This window comes from Cupressus sempervirens, chromosome 2, assembly GCF_028749045.1.
Source record: "Cupressus sempervirens isolate cs-2001-9-10 chromosome 2, ASM2874904v1, whole genome shotgun sequence".
NCBI classification, from domain to species: domain Eukaryota; kingdom Viridiplantae; phylum Streptophyta; class Pinopsida; order Cupressales; family Cupressaceae; genus Cupressus; species Cupressus sempervirens.
Window position 1 is genome coordinate 434,305,704 of NC_143119.1, and position 25,469 is coordinate 434,331,172.

At 35.7% G+C, this 25,469-nt stretch overlaps 1 protein-coding gene across 1 annotated transcript in view; it reads right to left on the reverse strand.

The window, feature by feature from the left end:
- LOC149572946 (homeobox-leucine zipper protein ATHB-15-like) overlaps positions 1-25,469 on the reverse strand; it is a 224,392-nt gene that overhangs the window by 97,512 nt on the left and 101,411 nt on the right. The window contains exons 6-16 of the mRNA XM_089814064.1: positions 15,264-15,377; positions 14,962-15,045; positions 14,600-14,743; positions 13,022-13,096; positions 12,764-12,870; positions 12,464-12,656; positions 12,165-12,362; positions 11,866-11,946; positions 11,627-11,764; positions 11,192-11,514; positions 10,971-11,076 (exon numbers count right to left, since the gene is read on the reverse strand). Coding sequence (XP_089670190.1) covers positions 10,971-11,076; positions 11,192-11,514; positions 11,627-11,764; positions 11,866-11,946; positions 12,165-12,362; positions 12,464-12,656; positions 12,764-12,870; positions 13,022-13,096; positions 14,600-14,743; positions 14,962-15,045; positions 15,264-15,377 — 1,563 coding nt within the window. The remainder of the gene's footprint in view (positions 1-10,970; positions 11,077-11,191; positions 11,515-11,626; positions 11,765-11,865; positions 11,947-12,164; positions 12,363-12,463; positions 12,657-12,763; positions 12,871-13,021; positions 13,097-14,599; positions 14,744-14,961; positions 15,046-15,263; positions 15,378-25,469) is intronic.

Genomic DNA, 25,469 nt, shown 5'->3' on the forward strand with positions numbered 1-25,469 from the left:
TCCTAATGAACTTGAACTTTGTATTTACTGACAACATGCCCCAGGTACAATATTTCTGTCATGCCAAATTCACACTTGGATTGCTTAGCGAACAAAGACTGCTCCTCCATGATCCTTAGGATTTTATCTAAATGCTTTAGGTGCTCCTCCCATGTCCTGCTATAAATAAGATCATCAAAAAATACCAATAAGTACTTACGCAATTGTTTGTTGAAGATGCGATTCATGCATGATTGGAATGTAGTAGGTGCATTTGTTAATCCGAACTGCATGACTAGAAATTCATAATGCCCATAGTGACAACGGAAGGCTGTCTTTTCTATGTCTTCCTCCCGCATGCGAATCTGATGGTATCCGGAACAAAGATCTATTCTTGACTAATACTACTGATGATGCAAAAGAGCTAGAACTGGGATGGATCCATCCTTTCTCCAATAGTTCCTAAATAGTCTTTTCGATCTCGTCTTTGAATTTCTTGGGATGTCGGTAGGGTGTGGTTATGACCGGCTTGGCTCCAACTTCCAACTCGATAGTATGTTCAACCCCTTGATGAGGTGGTATGCTAGGAGGAATGTCAATGAAAACTTTATCATGTTTACTCAAAATATTCTAGAGATCATCATCGTGAGGAGGTGTCCATTGTCCTTTCATAGGTTCCACTAAGACAAAACAAAGTGTAGCCCACGCAACATCATCACATTGAAAAATTGCCTCCATCCGATGTGCAAAAACTTCCTTCGGACCTTCATTTTCCATTTCGTGGGAACAACCTTCTTTCCATCAACAACAAAAGTGAAGTTCATCTGTTTGAAACTCTGAGTGTAATCATCAAGACTCTCCATCCACTGTATGCCTAGAATAACCTCCATATCATCAAGTTCTAGTATGAAGAAATCCTCAGTCACCATGTGATTTGCCAATGTGATACTTAGCTGAGGAACAAGGTGTGTGCAGGGCAGCAAAGTCCCTTTGGCAACCTTGACCTGAAATCCTGTGTGCGTCTCTGTAGGTAGACCTCTTCATTTCACTGGAGAGGAGTTTATGAAGTTTAGCATAGCTCTGCTATCAAGCATCACCATAACCCTTTGTCCTTGAAGGGTTCCCTGTACACAAAACATTGTGCACCTTGGGCTACTGGCTAGGGCGATAATTCCTCTGCGTCATACTAACGCTGCAATCCTTTATGTACGGTTCAAACTACTCATGTTGGTGTTGTCGTGATGTTGATTGTCTTCGGCAAGTGTTTCTTCTTGTTCATCCTCATCATCGGACACGACTACAATGTAGTGTATTTTTCCTTTTCCAAGGCATTTGTGGCCAAGTTCTCAAGGTCCCTTGCAGTTGAAACATAATTTCTTCCTTCGGAGTTCCTATCTGGCAACTCCGTCCAATGATGGCTTCCTGGGCGGAGGTTTATTATCTCTGTCTCTCAAAAATGTTGATGGTTTGGGGTGTGAGTAACTTCGAGAGGATGATGTCGATGATGATGCCATGCTCCATGCTTTCTTAATAGCTTCCGACAGGGTGGCAGGATTGAACCCTTTCACCCAACCTTTCAGTGGTTCTGTCAATCCATCCATGAAGAGCACTATCCGTCTTCTTTCAGAAATCTCTGTGACCAAAACAGAGAGTTTCTAAAATTCCACAATATACTGGTCGACAGATTCAGTTTGCTTCAGCTGTGTCAAATCTTTGAAATTGAGTTTCGGATCTTTACCATCAAATTGCTCTATTAATCTCTCAGTGAATTCCACATAAGTATTTATTTGATCATGCCCCAGTGTAATGACGTCATGATGCTACCATTCATGCACAACTCCCTTCAAGTGCAATGCCACAAATTTGATTGCTTCTTCTTCTAGCATAGAATTCAATTGGAAGTATCGGCCTTCATTACCCACGCTTGCGTAGATATGGATCTGGATCCGTCAGATGGAGACAAATTTACTTTACTCAACTTTCTTCTGAGATCATCGTTATAATATCATCGATTTCCGCCTCCCGAATATCTCATTCTCAGATCCCCGTAATCTTTGTAGGATATATCTTCCTTAAAATTCACATTCTTCCAGTCTTCTCTTAGTTGTTCTTGCATATCTTCAAAGGTTGGTTGTTTCTTTCTGTGTGATGTTTGAAAAAATGACATGGAAGGTCGAGAGTGTGCTAGATGAGAGTTTTTTTTACTTGACACCGAGTCCACACTATGACCATCCGGATATTTTATTATTTGCCAACTTCTTGAGAGTCTCTTCTATGAGTCGCTGAGTATCAGTGATTTGTGCCTAATTCTTTGCAAGTTCTCTCAGTAGTGCCACAAGTTCAGCAACCATTCTATCAACAGAATGGGTTCTTTGTCTCTTCTGGCTATAAACTCTCATTCACGGTTCATAGGTTGGCAAGATCGAAGAACTCTAATACCATTGTAATGTTTCGAATAATTCCAAACTAAAAACAAGTTACAGAATCCAGAATGTCCGTACGGATGTGACCAGGTATGCACAAACTAGAAGGCCATACGGATTGGAATAGAGGGTAAATACAGAGGCCGTATGGTCGGGTATTGTTGGTTGTACACTGGGCTCTAGATGGTTGTGTGGTGTGCCAAGGGGAGTGTGGGAGGTACAGCAGATGGAAGTGATTGTACGGTGGGGAGAGATGGTTGTACAATGGGAAGAAATAAGCTGGTGACTGTGAGTGAAGTAGGAAAGAGTGATTGGGAGGGCCGTACAAAATGGTCATACAGTGGTATGATGATGTCGTACAGTATATACTACCAAATGTAGAATGATGGATGGATGCTATGTGAAGGCCAAGGTGTCCGTACGATGAGTGTATGGAGGGTTGGGGTGATAGAAGGTAATTCGGTGATTTGACTTTAGAATGCAGAATGCAAAATATTAAACATATAATTTGCAGAAGCCAGAATCCAAAAAAATACACACTTGTTACCAAATAGTAATGATATTTCCACATACAAGTAATCCTTCAATTTGCCAGATCTGAGCCAAGTAGAACATAGACGAAATAGGGTGAGGATTAAATCCCACCGAAACTAGAGAGCCAAATAGGGAAGATCTTTCACTTCCGAAATGGTGAGCAATCCAGAACTCTAACAAGAATTCGCAGTACATAGAAATAATCCAAAAAGCATGCCCTAAGACTACCTACAAGCCATGCTTAAATACCCATTGGAAAAACTTCTTGAGGGTGTACAAAGATAGCCGATGGCGACACAAACTACAGAAACAAAATAAAAATGGGTCTGAGATATATTAAATCATAGTTCCAAGAATCACGGCGATTCATGCGATTCACGCGATTCGGCGATTCGATTCAAGCCAAACGATTTTTTGTGAATCGGTGAATCGAATCAGCGATAAAGGGTTTATGAAATAAGTTACTCACTAAATTTCAAGGGTTTTTTAAATTTTTCGATTCATGGCCGATTCGATTCCAATTCATGGCCGATTCACGATTTGATTCGGCCTTGCCGATTCCGATCCGATTCCGATTCTTGTTACTTTGTATTAAATCAATCGACCCATTAACAATAGTTTGATAAATGAATTATTTTATAACGAGAATATTACAGAGTTGTTTTAATTATGTATCTAATTAACCCCTACCCCCCAACCCCCTCTCAGTTATCTTGGTGGACTTGCTTTCTAACAATTGGTATCAGAGCATTAGATCTTTGAAGGAAAAGCTTGACAACTTAAGGAGATCTAGGCATATTTCAAGAAAGATAGTTCAAAGTTTGGTGGGCTTAACTATGACTGCTGGAAAGAAAAGATGAAGACACACTAGCTATGCATGGGTTCGGAGTTTTGGTTGGTTACTACAAAGATTAAAACTGTGATTAAAGAAGACAAGCTTGAGTATTGTGAGGAAGCAGAGAAAAATTTATTCATGCAGAATATGCTTGCTAGAGAAACACTATTGTCAGCTCTTTCTAAAGCTAACTATGGAGAGGTAAAATCTTTAAGACTTGTTAATGAGATTTGGAATGCTTTACAAATTATATTTGAAGGTGATAAACATGCTAAGAAGGCTAGACTAAAGGATTGGATATGTTTATTCCAAGATGCTAAGATGTTGGAAGATAAAACTATGAGGATAATTTTCTAGAATATCAAAGATTGTCACAGGGATAAAGAATTGCGGAGAAGAAAAGTCAGAAGATGAAGTTGTATGGAAAATATTGAAGACCTTGACACCTGCTTATAAACAAATAGTGCATATGATTGAACATGTTATTTCTTGCACACCTAACTTTACAAAAGAGACTCTTCTTGCAAGATTGGAGACATTTGAGATATGGATGAAACAAAGTGAAGAATTTCCTAGAGCGGAGACTACTTTCAGTGTACAGAGAGATAGACCTATATTGACAACAAGAGCTAGTACAAGTGGAGACTATCTGAACAAGAGATGGAGAAGACAAGAAGATTGAAGGACTTGCCCTACTTATGAAGAGAGAACCTAAAGGTAACAAAATTCTTGTTTCTTGGACATATAAAGAATTTGGCCATTATTCCTCTAAATGTCCTAAAAGAGAAGAGAATTTAAGAAAAAATCCTACAAGTCAAGAGTACTTAATGATTTCTTTTATATTAATGAGGATGGTGAATTTGATTTCAAAATGGTAGACTTCTTGAATGATAGTGATAATGAGGATGATAATGAGGAAGATAATGAAATTGGATTAGTTTCTATAAAGAAAAAGAGAGCCCTGAAAAAGAGGAAAGAGCATTAGTATCACAATTTGAAAAGAAGAAATTTGATTATATCATACATAGTGGTTGTTCTCATCATATGACAGGAGATATGAACAAATTCGTTGAATTCAATAGTTATGGTGGTGGAATAGTTAGAGTTGGAAAAAATGCAACATGTCACATAAAAGGAAAAGGATCTATTACACTTGATGGAAAGACTAACACTGAGGATGTTTACTTTGTAGATGGTTTGAAACATAACCTTTTGAGTATTGGATAGCTTGCTGATAAGGGATATCAGTTTCAGTTCACATAGAAGACTTGTATTATCAAGGATAAGAATGGTACATTAATTAATATTGGTACAAGAACAAGAGGTAATTTATTTCAGTTGAATCCTATTGAAATGACATGTTTAGTTGCTAAGGTGGATGACAGTTGGCTATGGCATAAGAGATTTTGTCACATCAACTTTGATAACATTGTGAAAAGTTAGTACTATATTTGCAGTTAGAGATTTGTCTAAAGATTGTGAAACCTACTAACATGATGTGTAAAAAATGTGTGAAGGCAAAACAGAAGAAAAGTTCTTTTCCGAGAAAAATTTTTACTACTTTAGTGAAATTGGAAATTGTGCACACAAATTTGAGTGGTCCTACAAATACAATAGCATTTTATGGTGAAAGGTATTTTATGGTTCTTGTTGATGATTTCACTAAAATGATGTGGGTTGTATTTCCTAAAGAAAAATCTAAAGCTTTTGAGAAATTCAAGCTATTTAAGAGTAGGGTTGAGAATGAATCTGGTTTGAAAATTTAATGCTTGAGATTTGATAGAGGAGAACTCATTTCAAATGAGTTTAACAATTTTTGTGAAGACAATAGTATAAAAAGACAAATTTAAACCTCTAAGACACCTGAGTAGAATGGGATAGCAGAAAGGAGAAATAGGTCAATAACTAAAGCAGCAAGAACAATGATGTCGGAAACCAATGTATAACATATCTTTTGGAGAGAAGCAGTAAATACAAAAGTATACACTATGAATTGAGTGCAGATCACAAAAGGTACTGGTAAAACCCCCTATGAACTTTGGTTTGGACATGCACCTACTGTGAAGTACTTTAGAATCTTTGGAAGTAAATGCTATATTGAGAGAGATGATGACATTGGAAAGTTTGATTCTAGAAGTGATGAAGGAATGTTTATTGGATATTCATTGAAAAAAAAAGCATATAGATGTTTTAATCAAAGATCAAAGACTATTGTTGAGAGTGCTAATGTGAGAGTTAATAAAAAGTTTAGGATTTAAGAAAGAATACTTGATTAATTCTGACAAAAAACTAATCTAAGAACTAACATGCAGAATGTTGAGCAAGAATTATTTTATGAAACTAACACTGATTTGCAAATTGAATTAAGAGAAAAAAGGAGAGAATTTAGACTGGAACCAATATAAGTTAGAATTGAACAAGTGGCACCTAACAAGAATGTGACAAAGAATCATCATGTTGAATAGATCATTGGAAGCAAAGACAAAGGAGTTATGACAAGAAACAAAGTACATGAAGAATTATGTTTAGTTTCTCAAGTTGAACCTAAGAATGCTGATGAGGCTTGTAAAGATGATTATTGGATAAATGCTATGAAAGAATAATTGGATCAAATTGAAAAGAACAAGACTTGGTAGTTGGTTCCTAGACTTAAAGATAAGAATGTTATTGGAACTAAATGGGTATTTAGAAACAAGATGAATGAACAGGATGAAGTTGTGAGAAACAAAGCAAGATTGGTATCTAAAGGTTATTCATGGGAAGAAGGAACCGATTTTGAAGAAACTTTTGCACTTTTTTCTAGACTAGAGGCAGTAAGAATATTTTTGGCATATGCAAAGTACAAGAACTTTAAAGTTTATCAAATGGATGTCAAATCAACTTTTCTAAATGGAGAACTAGAAGAAGAGGTATACATTGAACAACCTGATGGTTTTCCTTTGATAGATAAAGATAAGATGGTTTGCAGATTGAAGAAGGCATTGTATGGACTAAAACAAGCACCTAGAGCTTGGTATGCAAGATTGGATAAACACTCAACAAATTTGGGATTTGTGAAAGGTAGTGTTGATAGTAACTTGTATATAAGAAAGAAAGATAAAGGATTATTGATTGTTTTAGTATTTGTGGATGACATTATTTTTGGAGGTAATGACGAAGCGAGGCATTTTTACAAGAAATTAAAGAATTTGAGATGAATATGATTGGAGAGATGAAATATTTCTTGCGATGCAGATTGTATAGAACATTGATGGCATTTTTATATCACAAAAAAAGTATCTTAAGAAAAATTCTAAATAGATTTGGATTGGAAAATTGTAAACATGTTGGAACACCTATGGTAACTGGATATAAGTTATCTAGTAAAGATGAATCCCCTACTGTTGAACAAAAAAAGTACAGATCTATGATTGGTGGGTTGCAGTATTTGACACACACTAGACCTGATATGGCTAATGTAGTTGGAATTGTGGCAAGATTCCACGAAGATCCTAAAGAGATACATTATGCAGCAGTAAAAAGAATTTTCAGATATTTGAAAAGCACACTTGATTATGTATTAAGGTATGACAGATCACATGATTTCACTTTATGTGCATACACTGATGTTGATTGGGTAACAAGTGTAGATGATAGAATGAGCACCAGTGGTGGAACATTCTTCTTGTGAGGAAGATTGGTTTCTTAGCTGAGAAAGAAACAGGATTGCATTCCACAGAGTACGGCAAAAGCAGAAAATGTAGCAACAACAAACAATTATAATCAGATTATTTGGATGAAGTAAATGTTGAAAGACATTGGGATAGAATCCACTGAGCTTATTGTCATACATTGTGATAACACAAGTACTGTAAGTATGTCAAAGAATCCTGTGTTACATTCAAAGAAAAATCATATATCTATTATCACTTTTTGAGAGAGAGTTGTAGAAACAGAGATCAAATTGGAATATGTTAGACAAAGGAGGAGCTAGCAAACATATTTACAAAACCTTTGGCTAAGGACACATTTGAGTAGTTGAGAGGTATGCTTGGAGTCATGCCCCAACCTACTTTAGAGTAGTTGATTCAGAGATTGCACCAATCCATCTAGTAGTAGAGCACTATTATTATCTGGACTAGATGCTTGATGCTTCCTCCATGGGGGAGTATTTGTTCTTGAGCTAAGTCATTGAAGATTCTTAGTATTGGTATTCTATAATGTCTTTGTACACTAGAGCTTGAACAGGTTGTTTTGGAAATGATTGAACTTTGAGAGTTGACATAATGATACCTTTTCCATTGATGTTAACGAGGGGAGAGATATGTTCCATGAAAAACATCCTTTGGGGGAGAGATGTGCATAGTAGTTGCTGATATTGATTACTATACATGAAAAACATTACATTTGGGGAGACATGCGTTTGGGGAGAGATATGTACCTCGAAGAGAGATTACTGATTGATGAAGAGGATTTATAAAAGATGTTGATTTATGGGGGAGATTAATACCTTCCTTATGCATTCATGAGCAACATGAATGGGGGATCACAAGCAGATGAGGAAGAAGTATATTTGGTATTCGTGGAACTTAGATTATTTTCATCTATGTTGTCATCAATGCCAAAAGGGGAGATTGTTAGCATGAATGCTGATGATATTCCTATGGAGGAGTCTATGAGCATTGTTGGAGATATGATTTAGAGCTTATGTGATGCATTCGTGACATTATTTTTATTGATGTCAACATACTGGTTATTCTGTAAAGACTGGCAAAGTTACAGAGGTAGAAGCATTTGGCGTGGTTCGAGGATTGAAGATCAGCTTATGAGCACTTGAAATAATGTTCTACAGTATGAATAGATGCTACAATTAAGAGCGTGTATGGAAATATGAAGACTAGACAGAGTTATGAAGATTTTGATGAAGGTAGCTTTCAAACAGCATTTCTAGAAAAAGGGTATTGATCTTTTGATTCTATCTTCTCACAGAGATGGAATTGACTTATGCGAACTGAGACAAAGGTTGAAGACATGTTAGAGATGCTTTGGTTCAAAGGGCGTAATCTAGACATCAGAGTGACAAGTTATGAATACTGTGAGCTGACAATTTGTGTATAATCTTGGATAAAGTGTAAAATTGTAATGTAATGTGTATTGTAAGATCTTAAGATGGTCCTATATTATTATTGTAAATTGGGAAAGCCTCAAGGAAGACTCAATAACTTGTTTTAGGACATCGTATAAAGAAAAGATGTTTTCCTTGGATGTATGGTAGTATGTAGTCATATATTTGTAATATCTATTTACTTGGTGTGTGAATTTGTGGAGATCAGAGAAGAGTTTGGTGCAGTTGAGGCACGGTGAGCTCAAAAGAAATTGTAGTTGGCAAAACAAGTTGTTGGTTGGACAATTTTTTCACATTGTATTATTCGGAAGGAATAGTACAGAGGCTATTTGGACAATGGGTTCAATGGTCTTCCTTTCACCTCCTAACAAGGTTGGAATCTCCTAACACAGATTCAAAGTCTCCTAAGAAAAACTCATATGTACTAATTCTATTTCATTGACTCCTAACAATGTCTATCCTCTAACAAGGAACTTTTATATTAGTACATCATTTTGTGGGTACCATCCCCACCAAAGTTTTCCCTCTAATCAAGGGTTTCTCTAGTTAACATACATGGTGCTATTGTGCATGGTTATCTTTCTATGGGTGTTGCATCTACTGTTTACATGTTTCAAAGTTAATAAAGATATTGAGAGTTGTTTTAATTACATAATTGATACACCCCCGCTCCCCTCCCCTCTCAATTATCTTGGTGGACTTTACTTTCTTACAGGGAAAGAGGTAATGAGAGTTGTAGTATGTAACTATGTAACAATGTTTTCGGATTTTGATCTCCATTTCAGATGTAAAACCTCTTTAACTTTGTTTTGTAGTTGGATTATTGTGTGTTTTAAATGTGTTCTCTTTGTGTACTTGTTTGGGCATTCAGCTCAAATTGTAACCTGGTTTCTATTAGTAACAAAATCAAAACAAAAAAATTAGGGCAGCCAGAACTAAAGTCAAGCACATGGTTATCTTAGCTTCCCCAATACCCTTGTTCTTCAACAAAGCTATAAGCGGTAATGCTATGCTACCACAATTCTTTACAAATCAGCAATAATAATCTTTAGTTCATCCAATCAACCATGAACCAAAGGTTTTTCGTCATAGGTTCCTCATTGTCCTCTCTTTTGAAGCCCCGAGAAAGTCCTCTAGAAGTAACCACTTTGAACCTTCTACAAGAATCACTTAAGAAGTATTTAATAAACTTATTGTATAATATTTATTTTATATTCCACTTAAGTCAATTAATTATGTTAATTAAAATAAAGTTATCTTTAAGATTGGCTTCATTGGGAGAACTTTAGAATAATTAATTTGATTTAATTCATTCCCTTATAATATCCCACCTTAGCATAAAGGAATAAAATAGGCCAGAGAATACCACTGGATGATCACTTGAAAAAAGATGACGTTACACTCAATCCCCCACTCCCATGGAAATGTCTAAACAGTAAAATAAAAAGCATGACCTACCAAGCACAGACTTTTATCTTATTTTCTAATCCTTATCTACCATGAGGTTTAGTTGGCTGTATAGCCACTGGTCACTCTCTTGTCTAATGCACCCTCCTTTCCATGCTCACCACCTAACCCCACAAATGACTAGAAACTTCCACCCCACTACAACATTATAATCACCAAGAAAAAACAAACAATAACGTAAAGAATAATGTAACCATATTTGTGCAAGGCTTGTGTGGAGTGAGACCAAGAAACAATTTTGATCATGGTTCACTCTATGAAATTTTGTACAGCTATTTTTTCTTGCTAATTTTTCCTCCTTTAATTTCATTTCTTTGCACATTTTTCATTCATTCATCTCGGGTTTTGCACACAAAATAAAGCTCCCAGTTTTAAAAGCCAGTCCAGCAAAAATTATGAAAATAAATTAAACTCCATTAATATCTAAGGAATCTGTTATTGAACAAAATGTTGGAACTTTTCTACACGTATAGTCTTTTGCAGCCTAGTCAAAGAGCTGGGTTTATAACTTCAATACCATTTTAACTTTTATATACTTTTGTATCTATTTTAATGAATCAAATCATATCATGACAACAATGTGCAGTTGCACAACCCTGAGTACTAAAATAAGATTTCAAGTACAAACCTTGCATATGCAACAGACAATAGCATTAGGATGATGCCACAACATCTTGAACAGTTCATCATTGTTCGAAGGCTGTTCTGCTAAAAGATTTATTTCAAATTTTACCCTGATAGAAAAAAGTTAATATGATATTTTAGAAATTAAACAAACGATTATTGAAATTGTAAAGAAGTCAACTAAGCATATTCTCAGAAAAATAAAAGTAGATGAATGGAAAACACCTGTAGCTTGAAACTATTTGTTTGACCAGAGTCAGCATTTCTGTTGTATCACAAATATTCCTCAAACCCAGTGTTGAGCCCACTCGAGGAGCAATAGCCATTGCTATACGTTGAACAGAAGCAATAACAGTACGCATGTATTTGCGAGCAGAAATAGATACACTGTCACAGTTATGAGTATCATACCGAAATTGAAATGCTATAGTGACAACAGAGCGGAAATGGTTAGATGCAGTTCCATTTTCAGTGACAACCCTGCCCATGTCTGAGTCAGCTTCATGTGTGGAAGCTAGATTAAAGCTGTAGGATACACCATATCCATCCTACACATTGATGAAATATTACAACATGCAAACAAGATGATAATATTATAATCTGCAACAAATTGTCCAAAACAACAGAAAAGAGAAGGATAAACAAGGTCAATGACCTTACCATAAAGGCTGTGTCCAATGGTATGATGCGAAAACCAGATGGCAATAATGGTGTGTCATCAGAAAGTGCACCGTTGACAGGTGCAAAAACTAATTGTGCACAGTCACCAATAGCAGTTTCATCAATGCCATTGCAAAGCTGAGATAAAGTAATACACAATTTTAGTGCATATAAATATAGAAAACTTGTTAGCAACTATTACATGCCATATGGAAAACAAAGATGTCCATTGTGAAAACCTGAAGTAAGTACATCTCCTTCGACACCAAGGCACCATCTCTAACAGGATCATAACCTTCATATTTCACCAGCTCCATTATCTGTAGAAATTGCATAAAAAGGACAAAGATACAGTTCAAGTGATTACACAAATGTAATTAGATCTCTAAAATGTATGGTTCTGAGTGTCATGGTATTAGAACAATGTAGGATGAAGATTTGAACTAACAAGTGAAAATATTATACTTTCTGTTACAAGTTAACTTCTAATGGAAAATAAATAGTTTTGTACTTTCCACATCTTAGCCCAAAAACTCACCTCTTCATGCTCCACAGAATGGGCTAGAGGCATCAGTATTTGTCGTCTTCTGAATTCAGCTCCGGCTACTGCTGAGGCACCATATACATGAGTTTTCCAAGTGTTTGAACAACCTGTATCAAGATCACAATCCATCCAATCTGCCCATTCTGATCGATGTTCCCGAAGAAAACGTATTAATACTGCAGGAGGAACATTCTGCACCACAAAAATACCCAGTTAAAAGGTGGAAGATGTTGAAATGAAAGTAATTTTTGAGCTATAATCATAAACGAGATAGCATCTCAAATCTGGTATACCTGTAAAAGCATTGAAGCTTTTGCGCATAGAACACCACCATCAGAATATAATTTATTAGAGGGTGCACATTCAAGATCGGCCAGTCTAGGGCTCAAAGATGAATTGAGTGCAATACTAACGTCATCTGTTCCATCACTAGCAATAGACAACCATCCATCTTCAGAAAACGTGTTTATAGCATCATTGAAACTCCTGCATTAATGTCACTGACAAAATATCACATATTGAGATCTAGTAAGAGGAACACCTGTTGTGGAGAGCATAATGAATTCGAATTTTTATCTAATTAGAGTTACCACCTAGCAATTCGAAGGCTCAACTCGCGCAATGCAGCTGGTTGCAGTGTGCCACCAGTTATAACCTCACCAGCAGCCTCTTGTGCCAATGAACGCAGATGTCGTAATGCCTAGGGAAACATGTAGAGAAACCAATTAAACCTATTGACATTTAAGCATTTTTATTTAATAAAACAAAAATTCTTTAGATTTTCAAAGCTTTGTATGGCATGCAGAAAAGGCAACCCATTTTATGTGCAGTTTACAAATCTTTATACTTACAGCAATAGTTATTTTTTGTGCCATAACAGCAGATGACTCATACAACGGTCTTAGCACCTCAGGGGCTTGTCCTGCCTATATCAGAAGACAAACAAACCACAATCAGGGCTTTCAAAAGCCTAGTACATCTATCTAGATTCTATATTGGTATCATTTTCTTGACCAAAGCTAGCAATACGATATAGTATTATATGCTAAAAATTTCTAACGAGAAGAGCTAGGCATCTTAACTCAATAGTTGATAGCATTATTGTAATCAAGGAGAGAAGAAAAAAATTAATCAGTTGTAAAATCATTGTAATATTATTCGTAAGGAAATAAGTGATATTCAGGTTGCACCTCTATGCCAAGACTTCAAAAAATTAAACATGAAATTTGTAGAAAGGGGAAGTAGCCTTTTCCATCTAAAACAAGGGAAAAAATACACAGCAGTTAAACAAATTTTCTGTAGGTGCATATAATGTTATGTCCTACAGTGAAGTAGAACTTGGCATTTTTTCGGGGGTATGTCACTATATTGTTCTGCAAGTCCATGGTTTACAAACAATATCAAAAAGTACAAAAGAGCTTTTGCATGGAACAGAGAGGGAGTAATAACTTGCTAGAGTTGACATAAGTACATATATGGTTCTTATGATCCTAACATTACACCTAGTGTTCATTTTCTTGCAATTTTAATTTGTAAGGGCATTCAGTTGAGACTGAGAAATGCATTGAACTGAAAATGGTGAGAAGAGAACCCTAATAAGATGACGATAAAGGTGTAAAGAGCACAATAAGCACATATGAGCAATATGTAAATAGAATTGACAATATATTGTTCATGGGAGAATTAAGTTTTCATAGATTACATCAATGATTAAGTTGTAAGATATCCTGAATTAACGATGGATAACTCTCAATGTAATTTGATATATTGATGGAAAAATCTGTTCTTTAGTTTTCTTCAAAATCTTTACAACCCATATATAATTCATATTAATTGATCCTGACTCCCAACTTTATGCATCACCCTGAAATACTAACCTGCAGTGGTGTTAACTTGATAATGAAAGGACATTAACTTGAGCATTTTAAAAGAAATGATTTGTTAATGGAGAGAAAAAATAGACAGATGAAAAAGGCAGTGCAATTAATATTTGGAGCACCCAAAACAGGATACGCATATTTGTACAATACATAACCAAATGTAAATGGATGACCAGTAGCCAAGCATTATTTAGCCATCTCTAATTGCAAGACACTTGACACTAAATGAAAATCTTAACAGAAAAAATGTCATACTAGTTGATTAAATCAAATATTATTATCAGGACATGCTCCAAGAAAAAAGTTAAAAAGCTATCAAATTTTATGCTTCTGGATTTGATTGTGGAAATCTTCTTGTTCTTAGTTAAAAGGCTGTTCTCCTAATGCACCACAAGCTAAGCTACAAGCTATTACATAAAGATCAAAAATAACTACAATTAAGAAATTGAAATTTTTTTCTTACAATCAATAAATTCTTGAATGACAAAAATCTGTCTAGGAATAAAGTTAGATCCTTCTGAAGCCTCAAATATAGCAACAAATACAGACCTCAAAATCCAAGTGGTCAACAATATAAACAATTGATCCTACCCCTCCACAGGGTCGGATAAGATATCCACTTGACAGCATCTCTGCTCTAACAAAACCTTCCCTGGGTGGTACCATGCCCAGATTCAGTGAGCGCTCACATACCTAGAAATTGAGAGAAATATCATTGTCCAATCAAAGGACCTACATTAGGATATTTGAATCCCAAAATCTTAGAAATATTTGCATCCCATCAATGAAGTACAAGTAAACCACACAGCTTAACAGAAACACGTAAGCGAAAGAGACATTAGAACAAAAAATTAATGTCCAGGGAATGTAAAAAGAGACAACTGGTAAATTTAATATTTGAAACATCATACCACCAAATTTCTGTCCTCGAGAACTGATGTATATCGAATTGTGCAGAAATCTCGAGCCTGGGTAAGAATGGTTGGAGAATAGATCTGCATCATAAAAGTCACTGCATTTCTGAATCATACGAAACAAAATAGAAATGAAGAAATACAACATATCGTCTGCAGAAAAATATAATAGAAACCATGTCAAACATAGAATCACAGGAACAAGAACAATCATTCTCTACAAAGAAAATCTGAAATAAGGCACAATAAATCCAGAAGACTCTTTTTATATGCCTAAAGTTTGAAAATTTTCAAGTTACTTGTGTGTACAACAACTCCACTGTTGCACCACTGCTAGTTGTCAAAGCACCAAGCATTTCCATTCGACGACAATCACAAAGCCATGCAGGACGATCTTTCAGAACATCTGCAACCTGAAAAAGCTTAAAGTTATTGGATGTCATGTTTTTGCTACTCTTCCACTTTAGAAGAAATATGCAAGTGAAGGATAACAGTATAACACACAATGAAAGAGGGAAGGTAAACAGATTGGTCCCTTCAAAGCTTAGAGAAACTTTTTGCCAAATGGAAGACCAAATTATCAAACAACAGTCAGAAAAAATATAAAATAGTTTGATCTCTGAATTTAATAATGTACAGCTCCCTTTCGAAATCTATAAATGTGGGTATGCTAACCAGAAAGCAGTAAAGGTGCAATTACTTGTCCATCACCATGAGACAAATGCAAACTAATCACCAGACAACAACTTGAATGATAAATGAATTTTCAAAAATCATGAATTTATCGTTGAAACATGCAGATGATTTTTATACATGTTGATGTACCAACTCAAAGATTTATTGTCAAAACATAAAAAGACATAATGAATTCTAATCTTGAACGGTAGATTCAGAAAACATGAAAATCACTTATGAAAGTATTGTTACTTCAAAGAATAATCTACACAGATTGCATAAAGTTATAAACTCAAAGATCAACAAAAGACACAAGCATTGATGATTTCAAATGCACAAAGATAGATGAATGTTCAAAAACTCCATCTACAAACCGATTGATGGTCCAAATTTGATCAAGTCTCAGTCCTATGTTAAAGAATAAGGGGGATCAAAAATGCTGACCCTTCCTCATTCATTTATTATATATTTATCAAGTTCAGTTCATAACTTCGTACCTGTAAATTTTAAAAACAATTCTTTATAAGAATTGCATACAATAGAAAATAAAAGCATAAGAGACAAAAAGACTTTTCAAATTAACATTTTAACAGTCCTGTGGACAAATAGAAATAATGGAAATCGTATGATTGAGTAGATGCACCCATCTATTGAGTTGTGGCTCTTGTTTTCTCATATGGACCTTGTTGTGCTTGCTTGCCTTTATAATCTCTTAAAGATTTTATGGTCACTTGTATCTCCTATCCACTCATTGCGATCACAATCATTGACCTCAGCCCCCACAAAGCCCTGCCAGACCTGATAGAATCATTTTCTTGTGGAAAGAGTTTTAGTATGATTTGCACACCAGGTCAAGGAGGAGTCAATCCATGCTAATTTACTATGTGATTCTACATTGAAGGTCTGATAATCAGATATATTTTAATAACACTCTCGAAGTCTTTTTTGAGTTCCCCCATGGTAGCATCTCCTCTGTTGTGGCTTCTCCTAATCTAACAGCCAATATCAGAAAATCCCTACACAAGATCCTCTTGTTAGCCCCTATTATAATCTTGTCATTGATGTCAACAGTAAATGTGCAAATATCATATTATGGTTGCAGAACATCAAAAATGGTGGTGATGGGTATTGTTTTGGTCTTGACTGAAAATAGTGGTGATGGCTATCATTTTGGTCTTGACTGAATATCAAACAATAACAAAAATATGTTGATGAAAGAATCAGTATTATACACATATACCTTTGTCACATAAATCACCATCACATATGAAAAATGATAGTTCCCTGTATCATACAAAATTCAAATAAACAGTGTGTGCGTTGGAAAGGTTCAGAAGTTGCTATCATCTGCACATGTTACTACACAGATTCACATTTGTGAGAGGCATGAATCCATTGTTGAACGTTGAAGGAAACATGTATAGCATGATATTTCCATACACTGGACATTTTGGAGATGGTGTAGTTTTCAGAACATTAACAACCACAATGCTTTCCATACAAAGGCACAATAATACTAAAGTTACTGTTCATTCTTTATATCTCAGAAAAAATGAATAATCTCCACACAATTAAAGAACACAAATGTCAGGTTGAAGGTTGGCTTCTACATGCTCGAATGACCTCTTTTAGACTTTGTCAAGTTTCAGATATGTTCAAACATAATAATTATAAGGTTTCTAGGTTATTGAAAAGCTTCAAGAAGACAGTGCATTTGTCAATAATCATTTTGGAATAAAATGGTGGTCTTTGTCTATGACAATTGATGAGATAAAATAATAAAAGATTTGTCAAAATCAAACTTTCCCCAATACAAACAAAAATTATAGGGTTGTAAAAGCTGAGAACAGTCCTATCATCTGTTAAGTCAATTGCTCCTACATAAACAAATTTACTTTTGTTTAAGAGTTCAGTGATTTAGTTTGAGAGCCACGGCAGCAGTTGAAGACAGTTTTTCTGTTAGAAGAAGTTTGGAGATAGTTGGGTTGAACCCGATGGTTATATGAACTTTGTTCTTTTGAGAAAGAAAAATATATAAAGTCCAAAAATATCTAGTATATATGTTTCTCTCTGAAACAAAAGAAATACACAGCAATATGATGGTTATCTCCAAGGTTTAATGAAACAGATGAGAATGTTTTTCTCAAATGGATGTGAGATGACAAAGAATGATTGGAAAATTATCACAGGCATAAAGAAAGGAAAGATTTCAAGTTTTGATGATCTCTAGCACAATCTGAAAGAAATATATAGGTATATTGATAACAATGGCTAATACTATGTCTTTAACATAGTTATATCTAAGTTACTGATTCGGATGCGGATTCCGAAGCGGATACGGGATGCGGGGATTTTTTTTTTAAGGATGCGGATGCGAAAGGAAACGTGTGTGTGTGTATATATATATATATATATATATATATATATATATATATTATAATATTAACATATGCAAAGAAATGCAAGAAATACACAAAATCAAATCATTTGATAAATCATAATATGACTATGAATCTATGATACTTAACAGTTAACTGGAACCCTTAAACAAAATTCAAGATATTTCAAAATTCATATGATATTCATATATCAATATCAATATGTGCTTGTCCAACATTAGCGTTTAGTCTTGACTCTTAAACAATAAGTTCAAATAGGTCATGTTCAAGATTCCAACAAAATAAAATTTAAAAACATGGTAAACGATTGAAGTCTGAAGATTCAATCAATCAGAGTCTGACATTGAATCATAGGGATTCGCAAGAAAATCCACATTCTCATTGTCATCTCCAACTGCTGAAAGATCATTTGAACCAACCATGGTTCCACTTATGCTAGATGCACCACGTGCCACACTAACATAGCCCGGGCTTGTGTAGTCAGCTAGTGATTCTTTGATTGCTGCCACCATTTCCTTCCAATATGGTGATCTCTCCAAGTTGAAAGAAAGCCCATTCGCATAAAGGCAACGTGCAATAGCTTCTTCAACGCGGTCTCTTGCCCCCATTTTAAATGCGGTGTCCAATGGGCCTCTTTTATAAGAAAATAAATAAATTTTAATTAGTTCCTAACAACTATGAACATCAATGATCATGCATACAAGTGGAAAGAAGTGAGAAAAACTACTAAAATAGATACCCAAAGTTGCTTCTACATATCTTTCAAAAAAAAATTGAAAAAAAACTTTTAAAAAATCTTCAAGAACTTGAAAAAAATCATCAAAAACTCAAAAAAAATCATCTAAATACTCAAGAAAAGAATTGATCACTTACCTTGAATGGTTTAAACTTCTTTGAGAAAGCTATCTCTCCCTCTTCGATCGATCCTTTTCGAAAATGCTGAACTTAGCTTCACAATGAAGGAGTGGCTGTAGGTGCAAACAAAATTCTAAAATGACTCTTGTGAATGCTTCTATGTTGTCTTCTAGGGTTGTTTTAGGGTTTTATTGTGAAAAAACACTTTTAAAAATGCTTTTAGTCAAGTTAAAATATACTATATTTTATTGTTTTCCCGCCTAACTCCCGCGGATGTGTCCGGATGCTCCCGGATTCCCTGCGGGTGCTGCCCGGAAGCCACCCGCAGTGCGGGTGGCTTCCGGGCAGCACCCACAGCGCATCCAGAGGCTTCCCACATCCGTCCGCATCGGATGCGGAATCCAGGCCCTACTGGCACGAATCGGTATCTGAGAGTTATATCAATAACAGTAGTCCTTTCTCTATTATCTTTTGCAATAAAGCCTGATAACTCTCCAATAAAGCATATACATTATACAGTTTTGAAGTTGGTTCCAGTTTCATCTGAAGTATGTATATGTTGAGCACTCTGTTGCATGGCTAAGCAGAGTTATGTCAGATAATATCTTGACACTGATATTGAGACAGGTTGAATTTCATTTACAAGATTTATTATATCAGTTTGAATCCAGTAATAGTTGTAGTTGATTCAGAACAGATTTCATCGCGAAAAAGAAGAGGTGTTATTGTACTTGAAACATTTGTTGACAACTTCATTATTCATTGATAATATTCAGTGTGCAGAGATTTAACTGTGGAAATTTGCAAGTGTTTGATCAGAGTTATTATAGTCAATTGTAAGTTTAAATGTTTTAGAGTTGGTGTTCTAAAAGTCTGTGCTAAGGCATATAGACTATTGAGGAAAGTTAGTACTATATAGGGAGTATGGAGACTCCTTAGGGTTGGAGCCCTTAAAGATTGTAATTGGATTCAGATTTGTGAGGCTACATTAGGACAGTACATCCTAGCAGCATCACTCACCGTGATTTTTCCCTTTCCGGGTTTCCACATCGTATTCTTGTGCATTGTGTTCTTGTCTTGTGACGCTTTACTTCTTTCCAATTTGGCACTTACATTTCATTATGCAGAATTGATTATGAATTGGATTGAATAAAAACAGAAATTTTAGTTACTACTAATTCAGCCATCCCCCTCCCTTCCCCCTTTACTAGTAAATATGTGTTCTACACCTCTATTGTCTTATCAGCCTCTCTCAATAATTTGTTATGTTACTTAATGTTTTGTTCCAAGATGGCGCACTTGTCATTTGAGGCTTTCAACTCGTATAACATAATGGTTGTCCTAGGCATCTCCAAGTATCTTGTCAGCCATGACAGTGTTTGGGTCTATGCTCACAATCTCTTGGAGCTCGCTCATGATCTGCTCATGAATAGCATCTTGTTGTTTTGTGGCTTCAATCCCAGACCTTACACAACTCCTAGTTGGAATGAGCTCGTGATATGTTTCATGCATACTATCAATAAAAGGGGATTTGTTATCTTTAATCCTCTGAATCCAACTGTGGTCACATGACCAAAGTGATTATCTTCTTGAATATTTTAGATAGATAAGAAATCTGTCAATACATCAACCATCATCTTCAACTTGTCCTTATCATATTTATCCCTTTCTATCCTCTCCATCAATTTGATGGTCGTGACCTTAAAAGTTATGCAATTCTTCATCTTTATTTAGGGGACCCATGTCAATGTGTAATTACCACTTGCGTTATCCAATTCAACAACTTGGGTTTGTGATGTTTTGCAATTCAATAAATAAAATGAAGAAGTTGCCCAGAAAGGATAATATATAACATTTGCAATTCAAATATAATGAATGGAAAAACAATGGCTGCAATATTATTAAGGGTTCAATACATGATCAAATATGCTTTCCAACATCAATGTTCATACCCAAAAGTATTATAGAAGACTTAGGAAAAATTTGGAAATGATTATCAGCACTCAGGAATTCTGAGACAACAGCAAATGATCCAAAAAATCCAATGCCTAGATTACTAGGTGAACACATGGTACTACTGGAGTCAAATTCAGACTAATATTAAATGCCAGATAAGCTCTTATATGTAGCTTCATAGCAAAGAAAGCCCTTCCTTAGAAATCTGGGTGAGATTTTAAATTGTAACTGTAAGTTGATGCTTGAAATCTGGTAGAAATGTCAGCCAATAATGAACATTTGAGCCTGCAATCGATGAACCTTCAGAAACCTTCAAACCCTTGATGTAATTCTCCAACTGAAACACCAGTAGAACTCCTGTATGAAGTCCTCCAAGGAAATAATTCAATTGATCTCTCACAACCTCAAATCTGCAAAGAACAATGAAGATTGAACAATCTCTAATGCCCTGGTACACCTGAAACCCTTGTTTCAATTGCACAACTGCAAAGACAAATGATCTTCAATAATGAGAATTTTTGCTTTTGATGTGCTTTTATAACTCCAATCTCGTTAAACGCATTTAAATCCACTTTTAGGTTTTTAATAAAACTTTATAATAAGACTCCAAACTTGGGCGCTCAAAGTCATGGACTATAAATGCACTCTTAATATCATTTAGAATAATATAACTAGCGTGCACATTGAATTTATAAGATACTTCAATATTTTAGCCTCCAAAATATAATCCATTAATTGCACTTTAAGCCACTTAAGTGAAGGGTCATGGCCCCATTGAATATAAAGCATAGTTACACCGTCCTAGGGGACACAGGGACGGGGGGACAGGGGGACAAGTTTCTAGGATGAGAGGACAAAGGGGCCTCAATTTGGGGATGGCGGGGGAACGGGGAAATATGGTATATACTATACATATGTTACTTGAAATGCTGATTATGAAAAGTTGTATAAGACATAAATATGAAGTATAAGTTCATCAAGACTGTTATTGCTAGTTTAGTTTTATATTGCATTGAACATTGAACAATGAACAATAAAAGAAATCTAACTTATATCATCTATGAAATTTAAATTTTAATAACTTAAATAACAAAAGATTGAAGATTCAAATGGCATCAAAGTATGAGTATCATTATCTCATCAATCATTCAATGGCATCATAAACTTAATTTAAAATTACATCAAATAGCAACAACCATGATATGATCACAATGTTCAATGTTCAATGTTTCAAACTCCAAATGAGTTAGTGACAAATATGATAATCATAATATCCAACTCCAAGTCTCAAGTACAAACTAAAAAATCAAAAGACAAAATGTCAAGTACTAAAGGCCCAAGGGCCACCAAAATGCAGTAGAGGTTGCCTAGAGGCCTCTAATCATCCATGTCAACCTGAGGCTCAAGCTCAACGAACTCATCCTCCGAACTCTCAGCATCTTCAAGGGTAAGAGCCACGAGAGGAATACCAACCAACCCCACATCATAGGTATCTACATCCCATCATGTTGTAGGGCTCTCCTTGTAGACACATGTCTTGCGATCTTTGATACACAAGGCATAATGTACAACCACTAGCTTCTTTGTTTTCTCAGAGGTAAGTCTATTCCTCTTAAGAGAGTGGATGAAGCTATAAGTAGACCAATTCCTCTGAGAAGGTGAAGAACTAGATACCTAAGATAACAATCAAATGACTAGTATGAGAATGACAAAATTGAAGTTGAAATTCATGACTAAAAGTAAAAGTGAAATTGAAATTTGAAATTGAAAAGAAAAGGGAATAAAGTTGAAGATTATGAAACCTGAGACAGGAGACGAATGGCTAGTGTGGTAGTTATTGATTTGGGTCCATGACAATTCCACCACAAAATAGGATCCTCTTGTGTCATTGTTTTTATGTTGGCCTTTGCTCTAGCTAGATAGCCCCTAAGAATAGAAAATTTGGTCCACTCAGTGCAAACCTTCCCTGTTGTCTCAATGTCATACATCCTATCAATGCATTTCAAGAATCTTTCCTTCACGTGAAATTCAAATTTTAAAATCAATAAATTAACAAATTAAATATTCATAAGTGCTAGTGTACTAACCTCTAGTTCTAACTTTCAAGTACAAGTGTACTAAATTCAAAATTGATAATAGATTACGACATCATCATTCAGTGGTGTAACTCTCCTAGGCCTAGGCATGTACCACTTCGGACTTAATACATAAGCAACCATATGTAAGGGAGTGTTGAGGCTATCCCATCTATACTGAATAATAGGCCAAATCTGCTTAGTGTAAAATGCTAAAGTCAGGTCCCTCTCTCACACAACTGCCCTCATTTGGCCAAGCATAGCATTAATGCACTCGTACACCTCTCCAAGAATAGCTCCATCCACATCCCCATATTTGATGACCTGGAAAACTGGAGCGATAAAAGAGAATGTATTTTGCATCACTCCAAAATACATCGCTCTTCACTATCTCCTTCACCCTCAACCCCTACTCTATCCTAAACCCATCCCACCTATTCCACTCATTCGTCATAACCATGAGTTGCAATGGCTCTTGCAACTCAATAATTCTCTCCACAATAATGAAGTAGGATGCATATTGGGTCTCAACTGATTTCAAGAACTCCTTCCTTGTGAAGCTCTTGAAAAGGGCATGTGATGTGTGGTGATTGCAGATAAACATCTAGACATCTCGAGCATCACTCACTACTCCCTTAATCCAAGGAATATTCTCCATGTCCTTCAGTGCATTGTTCATGGCATGCACACAACACGAAGTCCACCAAATATGTCTTTAAGTTGTCTCAATACGTCTCCCTGCTGCTCTACACAGGTGTTTCATCTGTCACTACTTGGACCACATTTTGTGGCCCAACCTCCTCAATAGCATCCTGAAGTATATTAAACTGAAAATCAGCGTCCTTTCAATGCCCTAAACAATCAATAGCCCTAAGAAAAAATGGCCCCTCTGTGCATGTAATGATGATATTGATGAGTGGATGGTTCCTAATGTTTGTCCACCCATCCATGATGATGTTGCAACCATACTCCTCCCAAACAGTCCTCAAGTAATCCTTCTCTAAAGCAATCTTGGCATACTCTTTATCTAAGATTATAGATTGCAATTTGTGCTCACCCAGTGGCACAAATGACAATCCTCCTCCCCTTGCCACCAGCTACATCATCTCCTTATAATAAGGAGATTGTGTCACATGAAGAGGTATACCATTGGAAAAAAGAAATCTACCAATGGCCTCCTCTAGCTCCTCTCTCAAGCGGGCAATAAATAAATCAGCAATGGGGTTACTTTTAGATGACACCTTTCTTTTCCCCTTGTTGGACTGTGCTTCAGGCATAGCACTAGATGTAGAAGGACCTGAGGCTGCCCCTCCAAATGATGTAGCCATAGGTCTCTATTGTGGTCTACCCCTAGGACTAGGAGTAGAAAAATGTGGCTGCCTCTACTCATAAGCTTTCTGAAGACTCTGAACCTATTGCCTACTAGTCAAGGTGGTAGGGACCTCAATGCCCAAGGCATTTGGAACACCCCAAAGATTGGTGAACTCAATTATGTAATGCAGATTTTTCGTTTTCATCAAGAACTTGCATACACCCACACCTTTTCCTATCCAAAAGAGGAGACGTGCATTCACTCTAGTGATGCTCCTAAACCATTTCGTCTTACAACTATTATATTTCCACTTCCTTGTACCACCACCTATAGCTATGCGTGCAATTATCCTTGTTGCAAACTGTCTAAGAGGAGATTTAGGGTCATAACTACCCCTAGTGCTCACTTTGCTAAAAGAGTGGAGGGGCAATCCGTAGTTGGGGGACCAAATCACCAATTATTTGTTGATTTTGAATCAGTTTCTTCATTCTCTTCATCATGACCAACGTTACGGTTATAATTTTCTTGGTTGCTATCACTATGAGAATGGGCCTCTAAATCCATCTGATCGTGACTGTAATTTGATCCACTTGAGTCATGACTATGGGAGCTCATTTTGACACTGCATTTCACAAAATGAAAAAAATATAAAATAAATACATGCTTTCAGCCTATGCCCGCCCTTCTTTAAAATCATAATTTTTTGAAGTAAAATTAAAGCAACAAAAATTTGGAAATGAAACAAGAAACATCTACTAAAATCTAGAAATGAAATTCAACTAAGAACTAAAAGCTACAAACTAGAAAAAAAACAATGATCTTGACATGCACAATAAAAATAAAATTAAAAAACCAAGAAAAACCCTACCTTTTGCTTCACAAATCTCTTGAACAAGCTGAAAAATCTTGGTTCTCCTCTTTTTCTTGTTCCTTCTTACTCCTCTTTGTGTCCTCAGATCCTAAATAGAAGTTGAAGCTTTCTTATGTTCTCCAAAGAGAGACCAAAAAAACCAATCTCAAAACCAAGCATGTTGAAAATGAACTCCTCATCCTTCTTTTTATGGTCAAAATGGTAACCCTACAATTTTCTACTCTCCTTTCATCTTTTTCCTTCTTGTCACCTTACACCCACTTTATGATATTAACTTGACCCATTTAATAAATTTGCATTAAGCTCCCTTAAGCCAAAATTAAAATTTTATGAATTTGACTTCAAAATTCTTAATGTCCCAA